The following is a 16,837-nucleotide window of genomic DNA, read 5'->3' on the forward strand; positions in this document are numbered from 1 at the left end:
AGGGAGAAAAAAAAAGATATACGTTTTAATCTAGTAGAACTGTTTTAGAATTTAATGTTCTGTCCTTGTCGTTACCTTGCAGATATAATTTCTCCCAGAGTTATTTCGATATCATGCCATAAAAAAAGGAACTGTATAAACGACATGATCACCCAAGATGACCGGCTGACGTAAAAAGAGGTCACATCAATCGGATTATCCTGAAGAAGTCGCGGGTAGACACAGCGGGGCACCTGTCTCTGAGACCAGACGTTTCCTGGTCCCTTGGTCCGCTTTTTGGGCGGGTGAGAGTGGATGCATGAACAACGGCACCCCATCACGGCGTCTGGCCAGCCCAGACCGCCGGGCCAGCCCACCATTGTCGTCCTCGGGCGAGCAGCTGGACGTGGAGATCCAACCCGTCCACCTCCACCAACAAACCAACCCACAACGCCATCAGCAACCACAGCAGCAGCAACAGCACCTACGCACGGAAGAGGAGATCGACGATGACCAGCGATCCAGGGCCTCGCTCTACGACCTCGTCAGATCACCAGACGACCTTGATGAGGATTCCGCCCGCATCCTGAGGGATGAGTGTGAAAAGGTAAGACAGCCTAATAGCCTCCTACTCCTATCATTCCTAGGAAAGCTTTAATCCAAATTGCAAACAATCTCATGTAAAAGCTTCAGCGCTGACAATTTTATTCAATTTCCAGTTCAATTCAATTCAAGTCAATGAAGTTCATTTTATACTTTATTTCCGTCCAACAAACGGTAACATTTATCACATTGTGTACATTTGAGAAATTAGATGTTCGTACAATTTGTCAGAAGTACAAGTCATTTAAAATGCATGAAATCGCTTCGATGGAGATGTACTGGTAATAAAAGGTGGCGGAGAAAATTGTGAATCTAAATCTGAGGAGCTAGTGGTGTAACTAACGATATACAAGTCATCTCTTGTATATATAGTAATGCTATAAGTGATGGAAAAAAACTGCGTCAGCTGCTGTTTGAAATATTGTATTAAGTGTACGTTTAACGAGCTTGCAATCATCGGACGAGTTGTTGATATAGGTGTGTCGTGAATGTCAAACAAAAACGATGGCTCTTTGCACAATCTCCATCGCAGACTGCTTGCAAGAGCTACTTTGTCTGTAGTCCGATGAAATAACATTCATTGAACGTCAGAGGAAAACTGGTTTTGAAATGGCTAAGATATCCAAAGAAAGCGACACTAATAAAAGATGGGTCCCACCTTTTATTAGGATCGCTTTGTTTTACTTTGTATTTGGATATCTCAGCCATTTCAAAACCGACTTTCATCAGATAAACTTTGAATTCCTCTTAGAATTGTATGCTCTTTAATGTTTCACAGGTAGTTTTATAATTATCGCGCAAAAAGTTAAAAGCTGAATCTCCATATCAACCAAAACTATATCATTCCTATGACAGCTGAAAGTGAATTGAAAACATGCTTCCCTCGTTAAATAAGAATCTTGTATGACTGAAAGAAATATCAGACTGAATTAACTCCTTCCGTACCGGGAACACGATGGCTTCTCTGAAAGGTCTTTAAGAATCTCTTCGAGAACAGACTAAGCCAACGGATATCTGCTCAGACCTGACCTGTTCAAAACAAAATTATAGTGTATGTTCAATTTAGGCGTCAATAAAATTTTACTTTGAATTCATTAGATAGTAACGATAGATAAAAAATAATGATAATGAAAAACAATGAACTTGATACTAAGTATTACAGAGACATTCTTCACTCGATGCTGTTTGTTTATTCATTTGCTTTTTATTCGCCTAATGTATTCGGCTATCATGATGTCGCAATGATCATTGTGAGAATTTTTGAAATCTGTCAATGTAGAAATACGAAAAACTGGAATTATGGAAAATTAGATTGATTTGGTGGTGCATAGTTTTCGTTGGTTTTGTCGTTGCAATTTCGTCATCGTTAGGTTTAATACTGTTAAAATAACTTGCCGGCACATATAACAGGTGTGATCTAGCAAATTCAGTCCAAGGTATCAACCAGGTATACAGAAGAAGCCGAAGCTCTACGGAATAAACAGATAAATAAAGTAAAAAAATAACCGGAAACAACGCAGCAAAGTATGCTCTTGAAATATCTGTTAACTATGAAACAGAAACATGAACTGAGCCATTTATATTTAGCACCAACACGAACCATACTGCCTATAAATTATCATATTGATGGCACACCAAAAAACAGGACCTTGGGGCACTATCAAGGCACCAAAATAGTAGCAGGCCTTGATTAAAATTAAAAGAAAAGGCGAGCGGAAAGAGAAAGAAAAAAGGGGAGAAGATGGGAGGAGGGAGGAGGATAAAGAGAGGGAGAGAGAGAAGGAGATGGGGAGTGGAGATGGAGAGGGAGAGGCGGGAATCGAAGATTAATTACTGGTTTGTTCACCGATACGAAGCTGTTAGATCCAGGTGTTGGGTAAGAACGGTTTGGGGGCACTCAATGTGTGAGAACGTGATGTTTACAGCTCGTGTAAAAAGACTTTCTATGACAAGACCAGCTGCCGTCAAAAGGTGTAATTAAGGACAAAAAGGTATTGAAGGCAAGCACTATACAATCATGTTAATGCACTGGGAAATGTGGGAGTCTGTTGCTCTTTACGCACATGACAGATACACAGACGCCAATTTATTATGCATGTAAGTATTGATAGGATAGACGGACAGTGTTAGATATTTTGGGTTGCACATGCCAAGAATGATTAATTTGTGCACGAGAGTACTCGTCTCAGTAAGCAATGTCATAGATGAATATATGTTATTACTACAACAAATGACCCATTCTGTACCATGAAATATCCCTGACTAAATGCATGCTAAAATGCATGTAGCCTTCGTACAAGTCCTTCTCACCTTGACTCTATAGAATCGCATTGCTCTGGACTGCGTATATCGTGAATTTAAGTACAGTATTGTGTAAAATGCATTCGAGACCTTGTAGTGTACTGATTTTATGAGAATGTAAGTCAAATGCCATTAACGCTTCCTGCAATCTCTGGGTTTTGTAAAAAGGTGAAACAATGTGTGTATGCCGAGTTAAATTCAACTTTCAAGCACTGATTCCGACTTTATAGACGTATCAACATTCAATGTCGCAATGCTTTGACGAAAAGCAAAATACTCACTGTTTATTAACAGTCCCATCGGTCCCTCTCCCTGTCTGCATATTTTCTTAAAATACTTTCAGGGAGTCAGTCATGCACGGTTCCACCCAAAAATCACCAACCTGGAAGCTATCGGACTTTCCATTTATACATTGTTGACAAGACAGACTGGTTTAGCCTATACATGGCAGTCAATTTTGACAGCGAATTGTAGCCGCAAGTTTTCCCACAAATTTCATCTTTATTGTCTTTCGGCACCGATGCCTCTGCCTTCATGTTGGAGTGCAATTTTGGTTCACTCGTCATTCCGTATGGTTAGATGGACACTTTTCCCCCTTCATTAATGTGTCCTTCCTTTTCTTTTCTTTTTTTTTTTTGCGCGGGAAACAATTGCACGGTTGCACAGTGAATGGCCACATGCAGTTGTAATTTCACGCCACGGTGCTATTGCTCGCAGTCGGCTAGCTTGCAGTTCGCGGATGTAGGGCGGGTGGGCCTCTGGATCGCAATCTGTGTGGAGCGGCTTGGCTTGAAAGAACGGTAAAATGATGCACAGTAGGCCTACAGACCACCAGGCGTGTTCCTTTGGATAGACATTTTGTAGGGCCTCGCTTTAAGTAGGGTATGCCAAAGTGATATATGACATCACTTACGTTGTGCCCTTAAATCATTTCTTACCGCTCCTTCTCCACACACACACACACACACACACACACCACACCACAAACGTACACTACCAGTTACGCAAGCAAAACAATAATGAACACAAATGTGTATTGTCTACGTTTCAATGTGTATGCATAATACATGTATAGGCCTATATATCCGTCGCGATGTCTCCTCTTGGACCAAAAACAATGGAAAGCATACCAAAAAGTAAGTATATACGGTAATAACGCAAATAATATTGATGTTCTCTTCTGTATTGTATGTGCCTACTATCATGTTTTCGATACATACATCCATACATGTAATACATAGACAATATATATTATGCCTTGAGAGTTAAAAAAAAAAGAGAGCAAAAAATGAAAAGTGCAACAGTTGAAATAGAACGAGTCCTGTAGATAAAAAACAGAAAATACGGCAATGACTCGAGAGATATTTGAGAGAGCCATTAAAATCATGAGGAAAAATGGGGGGGGGGGGGGACAAAAAAGTAGAAGGACTGTAGAGTACAGTGACACACAAAGTGAGAACGGATGAATCTCATGCGCATAGTTCTGCAAAGACAAGGATGTGGATAAAATGGCGGAAGAGCTCTCCTGTCAGCGTCAGTCTGCTTCATACTTTTTGCTTCCGGGGATGAAATGTTTATTATGCGAGTCAGAGACAGAAAGAGAGACAGACAAACAGACAGACAGAGAGTAAAGACATCCTCACCCCCCCCCCCCCCCATCCACTCCTCCTCCTCTCGTTCTCATTCTGTGATATATGAGTAGAAGGGAAGCAGCTTGCCTTCACCTCACCTTGCCCGACAGCTGATTAAAAAAAGAAGAAGAAATGATATGAAAGCAGAGCACCGAAACGCGTTGGTTAAAATATACGATGGTTGCTTCGAATTTCAAAGGGGCTAGTGTTGCATGAGGACGCGACCTCTGCATACCCAGCGCGCCATTTAATATGGCGTCAGCGCCACGTATTAATAGCACCCAGTCGTAAGTTGAGCCGGAGTCATGTTGGGAGGATTGTGCCACTGCTGGTGGGAAGGGGGAGGAGGAGAGTGGGGTCTGTGTCATGACGAATGAAGGGGATGAGGAAGAAGATAAGGAGATAAGGATGGCAGTTTTATCAATGCTTTCATTCTGACTTGGCCGCCTTCCTTAAAAAAAACAAAACAACATATTACCAGAATACACGACAGAACGTCTCAGCACGGGATGGCGTACCGATCCGTCAACAGAGTGATCAATAGGAAAATGTCCGGGGAAATCCTAATAACAGTGCAACAATTTCATTGCCTTAACGTGGTGGCGCAGAGGGGCAAAGAAACCGACACACGTCATGTTCAAATGCAATGGGGGAAGGCAGGTAGTATACATCGTACCACTATATGGAAGTGCTGCTATGTTCATATCTACGGGAGAAGTGACTAGTGACATTCTTGGCGTGCGGTTCCACTTACCAAGGGTGGTATTCATGATGCGCTCGTGGCGTTATAATGCTTGAGAAGAGGACGTACCGGTGTGCTTCTATCGTGTTAATGCGCTGAGTTTCACGCATAATTATGATTTGCTAAAAAAAAAAACCGAGCTCAATTTAAACCAATCATGCAGGCGGTATTTACAATATATGGCGCGCGATACTGCCACGGAAGCCCATGTTGAATTGCATCGCTAATAAACGTGCAACAAATTAAATTATTTCCTGCATTTTTATTATCTTACATGATGCTGGAAAATCTTGTGAAAGACAGAAATTTCGCATGTGACATCATTATCATTATCATGCCAAAAGGTGCTAGTTACAGAAAGGGAGAATTGGAGATCTAACAGATGTCGCCTCTTGTGTTTGAATTAAAAAAAAATGTATATATATATATATATATATATATATATATTAATATGTATAATATACCCTGATCTTTTTTTTTTTTTACTTCTGACACGTCACAATAATGTCCTTCATCTCGGACACCGTCAGTACTTTGGATTTCTATCATAATATCATTCCTTTGACAATATCTTCAACTCTCATCTTTCACCCGGAACCGATTTTTATCTCATCACAGTGAACTGATCGTTCTGCATGATATAAAAATGCGCTTGAAACTGAACTAGAAAAGAGTAATTCTATTACAGTCTGAGGAAAGGGTGACTATAAATTTTTGTATAACGAAATTATGAACATCACTCCCAAAACGTTCACCATTTATCGTGCGATCGCAATTTGTTGTCTAATAAATAGACTACAAACGGGTCTTGTAACGTAGTTCAAAATTTGATTGGAGTACTGTATTATGTAACCGATAATGATCTGAAAAAGCACTGATGGACAATACTTCCAACTTGAAATTGATTTATTCCTAATTCCATTTCCAAAAGAAGTTTGTAACTGTGCAACTCACCAGTACTCGCTATTGTGGTTGGTAAAAAACAAAAACAAAATAAAACAAAATATTATTTTACAATGTTTGTAAAATAAGAATAATACCTCGTTTTGATTTATGTAAAGATAGTATAAGGGAATATTATGATAAAGAAAAAATTATTGCAAGAAATAATCATAAGTTGCAATTGTTTCAGAAAAAAATGGTGTCTGTTTAGATACCTGTTTTCTTGATATGTATTATGTGATGGTCTGAGTCACGGTATTTTATTGGGTTTTTTTCAAAGTATTTTATTTGAAATTTTATGATGTTATCTGAAACATTATGATGTATTATGTGTTCAGATTAATATATGTTTGATGTAGAATAATAAATATCCCAGTGGGGACAAAATACAAAAGAAAACGAACAGTCATAACAAAAAGAAAATTTTTCGATAGCATATAACCTGGTGCGAATTCTCTCCGACGCGCACGTCTTTTTATATTGATTTTGATTTGATTTGATTTGATTTATGAATTTCTTTTTCATGCATTAATGAAATACAAATTCAATTGAACGTACTAACCGAGCACAGTATAATTTAAATCTGACAGTTAAAACAGATAATGATTAATTCAAATATCCAACATTTTTTTTTCTAACACAAAGCAAAATGAAAACAAAGAGGCATTGTTTTAAAACATAGGATCCCGTATATCTGTCGCTCAAAGACAAATTAAGCAACTCTGGATGTAACAGAAATACAGGAGACCATCATCATAAGCAAACGCTTGACGAGGACAATGACATCAGAAATTGATTGTCTAAACTATACGACAAGAGTTTTGACAAGAGCTTTCACGGAGTGATTTATGGTGTCTACCTTACACTATGTATTATGTTGAAAGGGTATAATGTCTGGGACCCTAAAGCGAACTCACGCCATTGGTTCTGTATATTCCGTCTAAATTTTTTATCATCATCATTGTTTTCACCATCAGTTGTTACTGATGTTGTTTGAAATGATGTCTTACCTTGTTACTGTTATTATTCTTCTGACTATCTGTTATCGTGGCTAATGGTGGCGGTAGTCTGTTGTCCATAAAGTCCTACAGATAATACGGTAACAGAGAGATTAAAAAAAAACCACTATTGCAAGATATCAATATTTGCTTCATCCATTAGCTACTATAATTACCAGATCAGTAACTGTTATTGCTGCATTTGTCAATACTTCCAAATAACGTATGGCAAACTTTGGGGAAAAATCTATGTGCCTGTCGAATACGTAACGGTAATTACTTGCTTCGGTATAATAGATTGATTATTTCCACGAAAATGGGATTGAATAGTAGCTCACTCCGAAGACTTGATAGATGGTATATAGCTGGTGAGATATCCAGGAAAAGCTTCCTTCCGCTTACACGCAAATTTCCCATATCAGCTGAGAATCTGTTTATGTGGCTGTATGTGGTGTAAAGGGGAGGGGGGGGGGGGCAGGAAGAATAAGAGGTGTTGCATTAGGGAGTCATGAGAAGGAAAAATGGGAAATTTTTCATCGATAATTACATTATGAATTTCACGTCTCATTTCACACGGCCATCAAATGTTGATATCGCTCGCAGCCAATCGAGCATAAATCAGTGTTCGGTGTTCTGCGCATGATATGGTAATAGTCATGTATTTCCTGTCTACATACTCTTAATTTGTTTCAGTATTTTCGAATTTTGTTTGCGTTAGATAATGCTGTGGGTGTGTCGGATAATGTATAGTGACCTGATTCCTTGTCGCTTCTGTTTTGCTGTTGTTGCCAGGTTATTCATCAGAATGACAACATTATACCATAGGACTGAATGATGGCCAGTAAACATTCTTTCCTTCTTTTTCTCTCCTTCGTACCTTAAAGGCCCCTGACACCTAATTCTTCTCTGTGTCCATGGCAACGTCCGCAAAAATGAATAGGCCTTAACATCATAAAATCAAAAATTGTTTGATTGAAATACAGCCTGTTATATGTTTTCAAGGATTTTAATGATTTCATTGTTCATCTTTCTGCACCCTCTAAACTCCACCTTCAAAAGTTTTTCTTGCTTTTCTTCCTGTCCTCAGCTACAAAGTCAGCTGAATTTTATAAACAAAGAATATTTCACGGTAGATGTAACTTGCTATAACCATGTCCATCTAAAAATAGCAAGGCAAGTTTCGTGAAATATGATATTATACCCTCACCCTTTCCTGTCGATTTCTTAATCCTGGAACATTTTCCACATTTCAATGGCCATCATGATATTGAAAGGTTCTGAGATGTAATTCTATGAGACATTCCTTGCTATTACTCTCTAAAAAAAAATTGAGTGAAAATTTTCACTCTAAAAAGAGCGAATGCAAAAAAGAGTGAATTTCGAGTGAAATTGGAGTGAATTTTGAGTGAAAATGCTCATTTTCACTCATTTTGGAGTGACGTCAGGGATCACTCCAAAATCTTCGAGTGATCCCTGACGTCACTCCAAAATGAGTGAAAATGAGCATTTTCACTCAAAATTCACTCCAGTTTCACACGAAATTCACTCTTTCTTGTATTCACTCGTTTTAGAGTGAAAATTTTCACTCAATTTTTTTTAGAGAGTACGAGTTTGTGCATTAGTCAAGTTATAAGGTGCGTGATATTAAACATTGCGCTGTTATTTCACATAATTTTACAGTTGATGGTATTCCGAGAGCAAAGACAAGAAAGTAGTTTTTTTCAGGGATGGAGCTCAGTGGGTGCAGACGTTATGAAACACAATTAAAAAGGCAATGCATATTTTGATCGAAAAATTTCAATATTTGTGATTTGTAGACCTTACCTCACATCAGTAGAAGTCTATAATACGTACTTGATGTCAGGGGGACCTTTAGGCTAGAATGAGAGTCTATTTGCAGTCAAATTGATACGCATCAGAGTAATAAAGAGCTTATACAGCAGGATAACACGTCATTAAAGTCGAGATTTGGACACAATTTTTTGACCTCGATCCTTCCAAACTAGCACAGCTTAACTTTTACAGAAACCCATTTTACACCAACAAGCGTCATGGGTCTTGCGTAATGTTGTTTTCAACGTGAGAGGGAATTAGGTTTGGCTTAATTTAGTTTGATAATTTCCTCCTTTTTTCTATATAAGTACAGAAACAAACAGATACAAAATATGCAAGGAACTAAAATATGCAAATCCATATAGATATTTCGGAGACGATACTGTCTGTATAATGTATAACAAAACTTTTAGTTAAGTATATATCGTGACAATCTACAATCGTACGTAAACGCGAGAAGGAATCTCATTATAAACACAAGAAGGCATTGCCCTGGTTGTCTGTTGTTTTTCTTGTTGTTGTTGTTGTCGTTGTTGTTGTTGTTGTATGATGAATGTCATTCTAGGAAATTCAAACTTGATAGCACCATTTCCATTATCTCAATCTTGTCTTATACTATTCTGCTTTGTAATAAGCTGTATAGAGGCCATCACTATCTTGACGAGAGTGAAACTAAAGAAATACTAACCCAAATTTCTTGAAATTCCCAAATAAAAATATAATCTTATCACAATGAAACTGTTACCTCCAGAATTCTCCATCTAATTCTATAAGTTTTATAACGTGTGTAATACTATTCGTAACCGAAAATTTCTGTTGTAACCAATAAGGTTAACATAATGCTCACTGTCTATACTAATTTACAACATCGTTAGTTATAACACACTCAACCATGCCGTGATATATCAGCTCGGTCGAGTTCATGTGATGTCGGGCGCGTTGTTCTTCACGGTTTATCATTCCAATGCCACTTCTTTTACCTAAATCCTTGACATTTGAGATCAATTTTTTGTTTTCTGAACGTTGGCCCAGAAAGACTAAGAATGATGCTGTGATCCCATACACCATTCAATAATTCGTCTTTCACCATTCATCTGTCATGCGAAAAGAGCTGAGATCATGTATATTTTGTTTTCTTCCTCTTTTCCTTCTTCTTTCTGTGTATGTGGTGTTTTTTTTTTTACAAACAGTGAGCGAGGTGTCTGACGTTGGTGACGTCACATATCTCTGATCTATTTTTTGGGGTAAAAACATCTTTCATTGGGAGAAAACAGTTTTGCTTATACAGACGGATTGGCAATCTGTTTTTTTTTTTTTCGTTTTTTTTTTTTCATAGCAACAATGAAATATGTAAAGGCGTCATAGTTTGAACACTCGACCAAACAAAGCACGAGCATTCCCCTCTCTTTTTTCTTCCCTTCTATGGCCTGAGCCTCCCTACCTACTCCGTTACCCCCTACACACACACACACACACACACACACACACACACACACACACACACACACACACACTAAAAAGTTCCACCGCCCCATGTAAATTATGGACTTAAAGCGACTGGAAATGAAGACTCGCAGCCAGGCGTTTTGACCAACGTGTTTACCACACTCACACGGTGGCGCCCGAGTGACGGCTATACGTGAAATTAGAGACAATATTCTTGTACCTGCACGTCAGTGGTCGTAAGACACTTTCCGCACTACTTCTGCGGAGATGGGGGGAAATCCAAGACCTACCTTCCAAATGTCACTCCTTGCGGTCGGATGGACGCATATTGCTGAAGTGGTAGTAGTAACATACTAGAATGATACTATCATTTATATGCATTTATATGCATATACATGTATATATATATATATATATATATATATATATGCGTGTGTGTGTGTGTGTGTGCGTGTGTGTGTTTGTGTAATTCTGAACATATATTTACATGCACATCACAACTAGGCCTATTTACGTTTACCCGATATATACATTTGTTTTTGATTGGTTTTGTATCACATAATGTGAATGGCATTTAGCGTTGAAAATTACTGAGTGTATACGAGGGTCTGACAGAGAGACCAATCATCCTTAAAATCAATTGTACAAAATAATTGTTAATATGGGACACTGTCGTGCGCAACGAAATAACATAATAATCTGTGATAAAGTATCATGATAAAGCAGACCTTTATAGAATTGCCTCATGGCTTGAAAAATCAAAGAAAATACGAGAAAATGAAGTAAACAACTAAATTTAAAGAAAGTGCAGAAAGAAGCTGTTGGCTAAAACCCTTGGAAAGGCCACAGGGTCGATAGCTATTTGCGTCCTCCCACCCCCCCCCCCCCCCCCGCCCATCCCCACCAACTCATCTTCGTCAGGCATGTGGCTGCCTTCTCCAATGGCTTCGATCTTAAGCTCCACTAACCCAATAAGCTGGAGCTGATATTGCAACGTTAAGATTCCCCAGTAATCCACGCTAAGACAGACAAACATATCAGACGTCATCGCAGTAATGAACGGTGACGGAATCCGTTCAACATAGTTCGGCATCCTATACTCCGCTCTCCAGCCTTGCTACGGAGTTTTATCGTCTCGCAATTACGGGATGATACATGGCCACATCACCGTACTGTGAGGGACGAATGATGAATGATAAACCCGGCTTTGCAACGAGGCTACTTACATCAGATCGCCGTTCTGACCGGAGGTTTTGTATGTATAGCAATCGGACGGCGAGTGAATGTCAAAAAGCAAACAAACAAGTAAACAAACACACAAAAAAGAAAGATAACTTTTTTTTTGTCTTACTGTCCGTTCAGCTTGGTCATTCGTTCGTTTGTTTTTTCTGCTTGATATATTATGTATATATATATATATATATATATATATAATTATGTATGTATATGTCAGACAAAAAAAAAAGATCTGCATTTAGAAAGAGTGTAAAGACAAGAGCATGACATTGGTTTGAAAATATATGAACATGATGTATACATACAATGTATACATACAATGTATATAGGCTTATATACATAGTATTATAATCATGTGTGTATCTAAGTGAACATAATTGGAATAGTTCATTTTCACATGTAAATTGTTTAAACGTACAAGCAAGAGTATTATTGTGCGCAACATGATATCAGATAATTATGTAGGACGTACGAAAAATAACGTAATAAAAAAAAATAACCTAAACCACTATATAGATGCAATTTTCTCTGAATACATCTAAGACAATGGAATAATCAAATCAATATTTTCAATACTATAGTCAGTAGATTGTAGAAAATTGCGAATTTGGTGTCTAGGGTTTCTTATCACATAAGCAGAAGTCATTTACATGTTATGTTCGGATGTTATTATGGTCAATTATTATGAACATAACAGAATAATGAACAATTATGTATATATATATATATATATATATATATATATATATATTCAATGCAGAAAATTCCGAATAAATTCATTTAAATAGATTTGAATACAAATGGTCTATAGTCTTTAGACTAACGTTGATTTTTACTCCCTTTCTCTAGGTACCCTGGAAACAGTGAGTTTTAGCCTCCACTGAGGCTTGTCACTGCACATCTTTTGGCTTGCGGCTTCTGCCTGTCAGAGATAGGGATTATGTTCAGAAATCTCGTTCAATTATGCAAGGTTGCGCAGCTTCACGGGAATTCGTTTGTCAGTGTATGCAGTTTAAGGACTTTTTCGCTGTAACAGAAAAACGGGAGCAAATGTTAGCCCTTTCTAAATTTTGAATTCTTTCACTTCCATTTTCCTCTCTTTTCTTGCATGTTTAATGTAGAGTATCCAATGTGTACACGTACACTCTTTTAAATTTAACCGTAAAGTATTATCTGCTCTTTGATGTATTCAAGTGATGTGCGAAATCATCTCTTGTAAACAGGCATGTAAATAAAACTGACATTCTTTTTCCGAGTTCTGTTTAAACACATTTGTGTGTAAAACCTCTTCTTAAGACAGAAATACAATCAATCGCCTTCTCTATACTCTGTGTCTATATCTCTGGATATCTCCTATCAACTTTACGAAGTACGTTATCACGAGTACTGACAAAGTTCTTTCCTTTGAAAAATAAAATCATTTACTATCATGTCAATTACCATTACGTTCTCGCCTAATCCTCATGAATTCATACAGGGCTCTCGGAAAGGTTTGTCAAATTTAAAGTCCATGAACGTGGCTTTGAAATGTAATATCGATATAATTATTCTAACAGAACTGCAACGAATTCACCAGTAAGAGCCTGCAACATTTTATCGCCTGGCGGTATATTATTTGTGCTCATGCGAATTACTAGTATATGCAGTCGGTGTATGAGTCGTCTGTAATTTTCAGCCGAGTGGCGGATTGGCGGTCCCCTCTTGTCTTGGTTGAATACGCGGCACATCGCGCAATGTGGCGCCAACGTGTGTGACACTGGCCAGGTAGATCGCGCTTTAATTCCTCATCGCCATTTACAGTCCCGCCCGCAGCTGGTAACTACGAATTAATGAATTTGAGCGGTTGCCGTGGTGATGGTGCAGAGTAAAGGGACATTAATTTGCCGGACAATGCACAGTGAATGAATCCCGAGGCTTTCATTTCATTTTGGGCTTTAGAATGCATTTCATAATGATAATGAATGTATATATTTGTAATGCATATGCGTGATGGAGTGAAACATGCAGCTTTGTTTGTGTTTATACACACAAACATAATACACACTACACATAATCATCAGAAAACATTAAAGCTCCCATAGCTTCTGCAAAGTTTGTGTAATCAGAAATCTTGATCATGCCATCACTTTCGAGGGCTTGACGGACATGTTGTATAAGCATATTAATGCTAATATGCACATCACAACATTTATGGCCACGCAAATGAAACACGCAAAACACTACGACAACAAGGTACATTTATAAAAGTAACATTCGCTCGCACCATCTGATATGAACAGCCAGCCAGACATGTAATTATAACTGCACATTCCTTTGGGCACTCAGGAAACTCAAACCACTATTTCCCTCTCTTAAGTGTGTATGGATACGTGTGTGTGTTTGTATGTATGTACATATGTGTGTGCGTGTGTGTATGTGTGTGTTTGTGTTTGTATGTGTATGTGTGTGTGTGTGTGTGTGTGTGTGTGTGTGTGTGTGTGTGCGTGCGTACGGGTGTGTGTGTGTGCGTGTGTGAGTGCCTGTGTGCATGTTTGAATCCACGAACCCAGGTGGTACATGCCCGAGCACTGTCGAATCTTCTGGTAAAGTTAATCCTCTGCGCCTTCGTCGTGACACATTAAACATAGTCAAAAGTTGTCTTCAAGCTTCCATATGCTAATTATCATGTAGTCGAGCGTTTAGTACTAAGAAATGCATTGTTCGCCGTTTACAGGACAAAGGACATGTGGTTCTTTTGTTCACGTGCGATTTTAAGTATATAGGCTCTATTGAAGTGAATAAAGTGAAAACCATGAATATCATGTAAGATCAGTTGAATGAAACCTGATGTAACATCAACCATAAGATAATCAGTCTTATGTTACATTTTTCTGTTAATTGATGCTCCGACTTTTTGACCGTGTGATAGGTTTCTCTGTGTACATTTCAATCTCTGTTGTTTTGCCCTGTCTCCGCGTCTTTCTCTTTTCTCGCATAAGGTAGATTCCACCCAGGATTATCGCTTCCATGATTAATACCGAATTTAATTCATTTTTCATTTTTCACAACAAAATACAATACTTATCACTGGACAAAACAATACCAAAAACATCATATTGTACAGAAGACGATTCGAAACATAGAAACTAATTACAGGATTAGATTGAGTGATTTATGAGCAGGTAAGTAACACAAGATATGTATAATATTTAAATGAATGACGGAACTGCAGTTCTTTGAGTCAATGACCCGAGTCAATGAGGACGGTTTCAGCACGTGATCTTTTGTCTGGAAGTCCCTCACTCATACCAGTAGTTTGTGGTTTTTTTTTCAATTCAGTTCAATTCAGTTTGTTTTCATGAAACGAAATAAGGCGTATACATAAATGTACACGCATAATCATTATGTCTATAATGTGATGTGTTTGCATGTGCGCATGTATTCGTGATTGTACATGATTATTCATCCATAAAATTAATGACATTCATTGCTTATGCGAAGACCCCGGCATGTATCTTAGATTTTGCAAAACTGCAATAAGAAAAATGTCTACCTCTGTTGTTTCTTTTGCAGTCTCGTGACTGGCGCAAGCTACATTGGGTTATACAATTTTGATAGACGCCTATAATCAGTCTGATAAATATTGATAAACACTTGAATATCGAATAAAGCGTAGCATATTAGCTTGATGTAATACTCATGATCATATTTTTCTCTCCCCACCCTCCCTTCCCGTGTGTCTCACTGATTCCTTTCTAGCTGGTGCGTGACTTTAACGTCAAAGTAGCCATCTATCGCGAGAAACTCATTAGCATAGCAGACTTTGGCGACTGTTCCCACTTCCGGCATGAAGTGCGCCGCTACCGGCGGAAGTGCCTGGAGGCAGCCAAGGTGGCAAAGACGAAGCTCTATCCGCACATGCGTGGGTAAGGTCCGGTGCTGCATAATCTGCAGGGTTCTTAACATTTTCGTTGTTGAATTAGAGAACATTGTACTTGTCTGTTTTTGTATCTTAATGGCAATCAGTGAAATAAAGTAAAAACAAAGTAAGGAAACAGAGTAATTCTATCAAGTTTGTATAACGTGTTCTTGTGCATATTTAGTGTCGTTACGCCTAATGTACGCAGAAGTGCGTATTCCAATTGCTACCCCTACGTTTATTACACGTTGCTTAATCCTTTGCTTGTTAATAACGACACGAAAGTCTGCATGTTCTCCAATGAGAGGATATTCACACACACACACACACACACACACACAATGTTCTACCAATTAGAGATTATTGCAAATGATCTGCTACCACATGTTATGTTTATTCATCACTGGCGGGTATTGCATAATCTATAAACATAATTATGAGACAATTTTTATTTTGAGCAAAGCAATACGTCAATAAATCAGTTACGCAAAGTAGGGTAGAGTGTAGAAATTTACAATTGTATATTTTGTACATAGCAAGCAAGTATACATACGAACGTCTGAATTTTATCTTGTGTTTTAAGTGGTGCTTCTGAAGAGAAAAGGGCATTAGTCTCAACGTTGCAAATTGAATCTCCATCGATCACGCTGATAATGTTTACTCCGTCGCTAGGACAACAAAAAGATACACAATGTTGAATCGATTTCGATGAGATTATTTTATCAAGCCCTTTTTGTGTATGTGTGTGTGTATTCATTTGACAGGTGCAAGACGAGGCCGGAGTTTGAGCGCCTTTTCATCCAGCTGACGGGATGTATGGAGATGTACGTGAACGAGATGATTAAGTCGCTGATCCTGCTCCAGATTTTCCCCGTCGATGCATTGAGAGGTTCGTTGAAAAGATTACTGTCTTCACTCCCACAGGGGCCCGGGCGTCGTAATCCATGAGAGCTTAACCTCACCCCATCTCACCCCCACTCCGCCGCTCCTCTCTCCATCCCTCCTCCTCCTCCTCCTCCTCCTCCTCCTCCTATTCTCCTCCTTCTGTAGGAATGGATGTTCGGGGATGCCACGATTCCGGATAGACGAGGGGAATCGGCGGCTCGTTTGTTGTGTATGTCGTGTGTGCATACGTGCGTGAGACTCTCCGTGAGTGTGTGTGTTTGGGTAATGTGTGTGCATATGTGGCTGTGTGTGTGCATATGTGGCTGTACTCGTGTGTGTGTGT

General features: G+C 38.6%; 1 protein-coding gene across 1 annotated transcript; it reads left to right on the forward strand.

Moving 5' to 3' along the window:
* The first annotated feature begins 298 nt into the window (after positions 1 to 298).
* Positions 299 to 16,557, forward strand: LOC139712414 (regulator of G-protein signaling 7-binding protein B-like). The gene is made up of 3 exons (XM_071624239.1): positions 299 to 586; positions 15,450 to 15,616; positions 16,374 to 16,557. Exons 1-3 carry the CDS (start codon positions 299 to 301, stop codon positions 16,555 to 16,557), a joined length of 639 nt encoding a protein of 212 aa, XP_071480340.1.
* The last annotated feature ends 280 nt before the right edge of the window (positions 16,558 to 16,837 follow it).

Source organism: Diadema antillarum, unplaced genomic scaffold, assembly GCF_040938485.1.
Source record: "Diadema antillarum isolate AM-2024a unplaced genomic scaffold, OU_Dant_1.0 scf00000041, whole genome shotgun sequence".
Classification (NCBI taxonomy): domain Eukaryota; kingdom Metazoa; phylum Echinodermata; class Echinoidea; order Diadematoida; family Diadematidae; genus Diadema; species Diadema antillarum.

Coding starts and splice junctions, on each gene's coding strand:
- LOC139712414 (XM_071624239.1), top strand. CDS start 299: ATGAACAACGGCACCCCATCACGGCGTCTGGCCAGCCCAGACCGCCGG. Junction 587..15,449: donor TGAGGGATGAGTGTGAAAAG/GTAAGACAGCCT, acceptor ATTCCTTTCTAG/CTGGTGCGTGACTTTAACGT. Junction 15,617..16,373: donor CTCTATCCGCACATGCGTGG/GTAAGGTCCGGT, acceptor TTCATTTGACAG/GTGCAAGACGAGGCCGGAGT.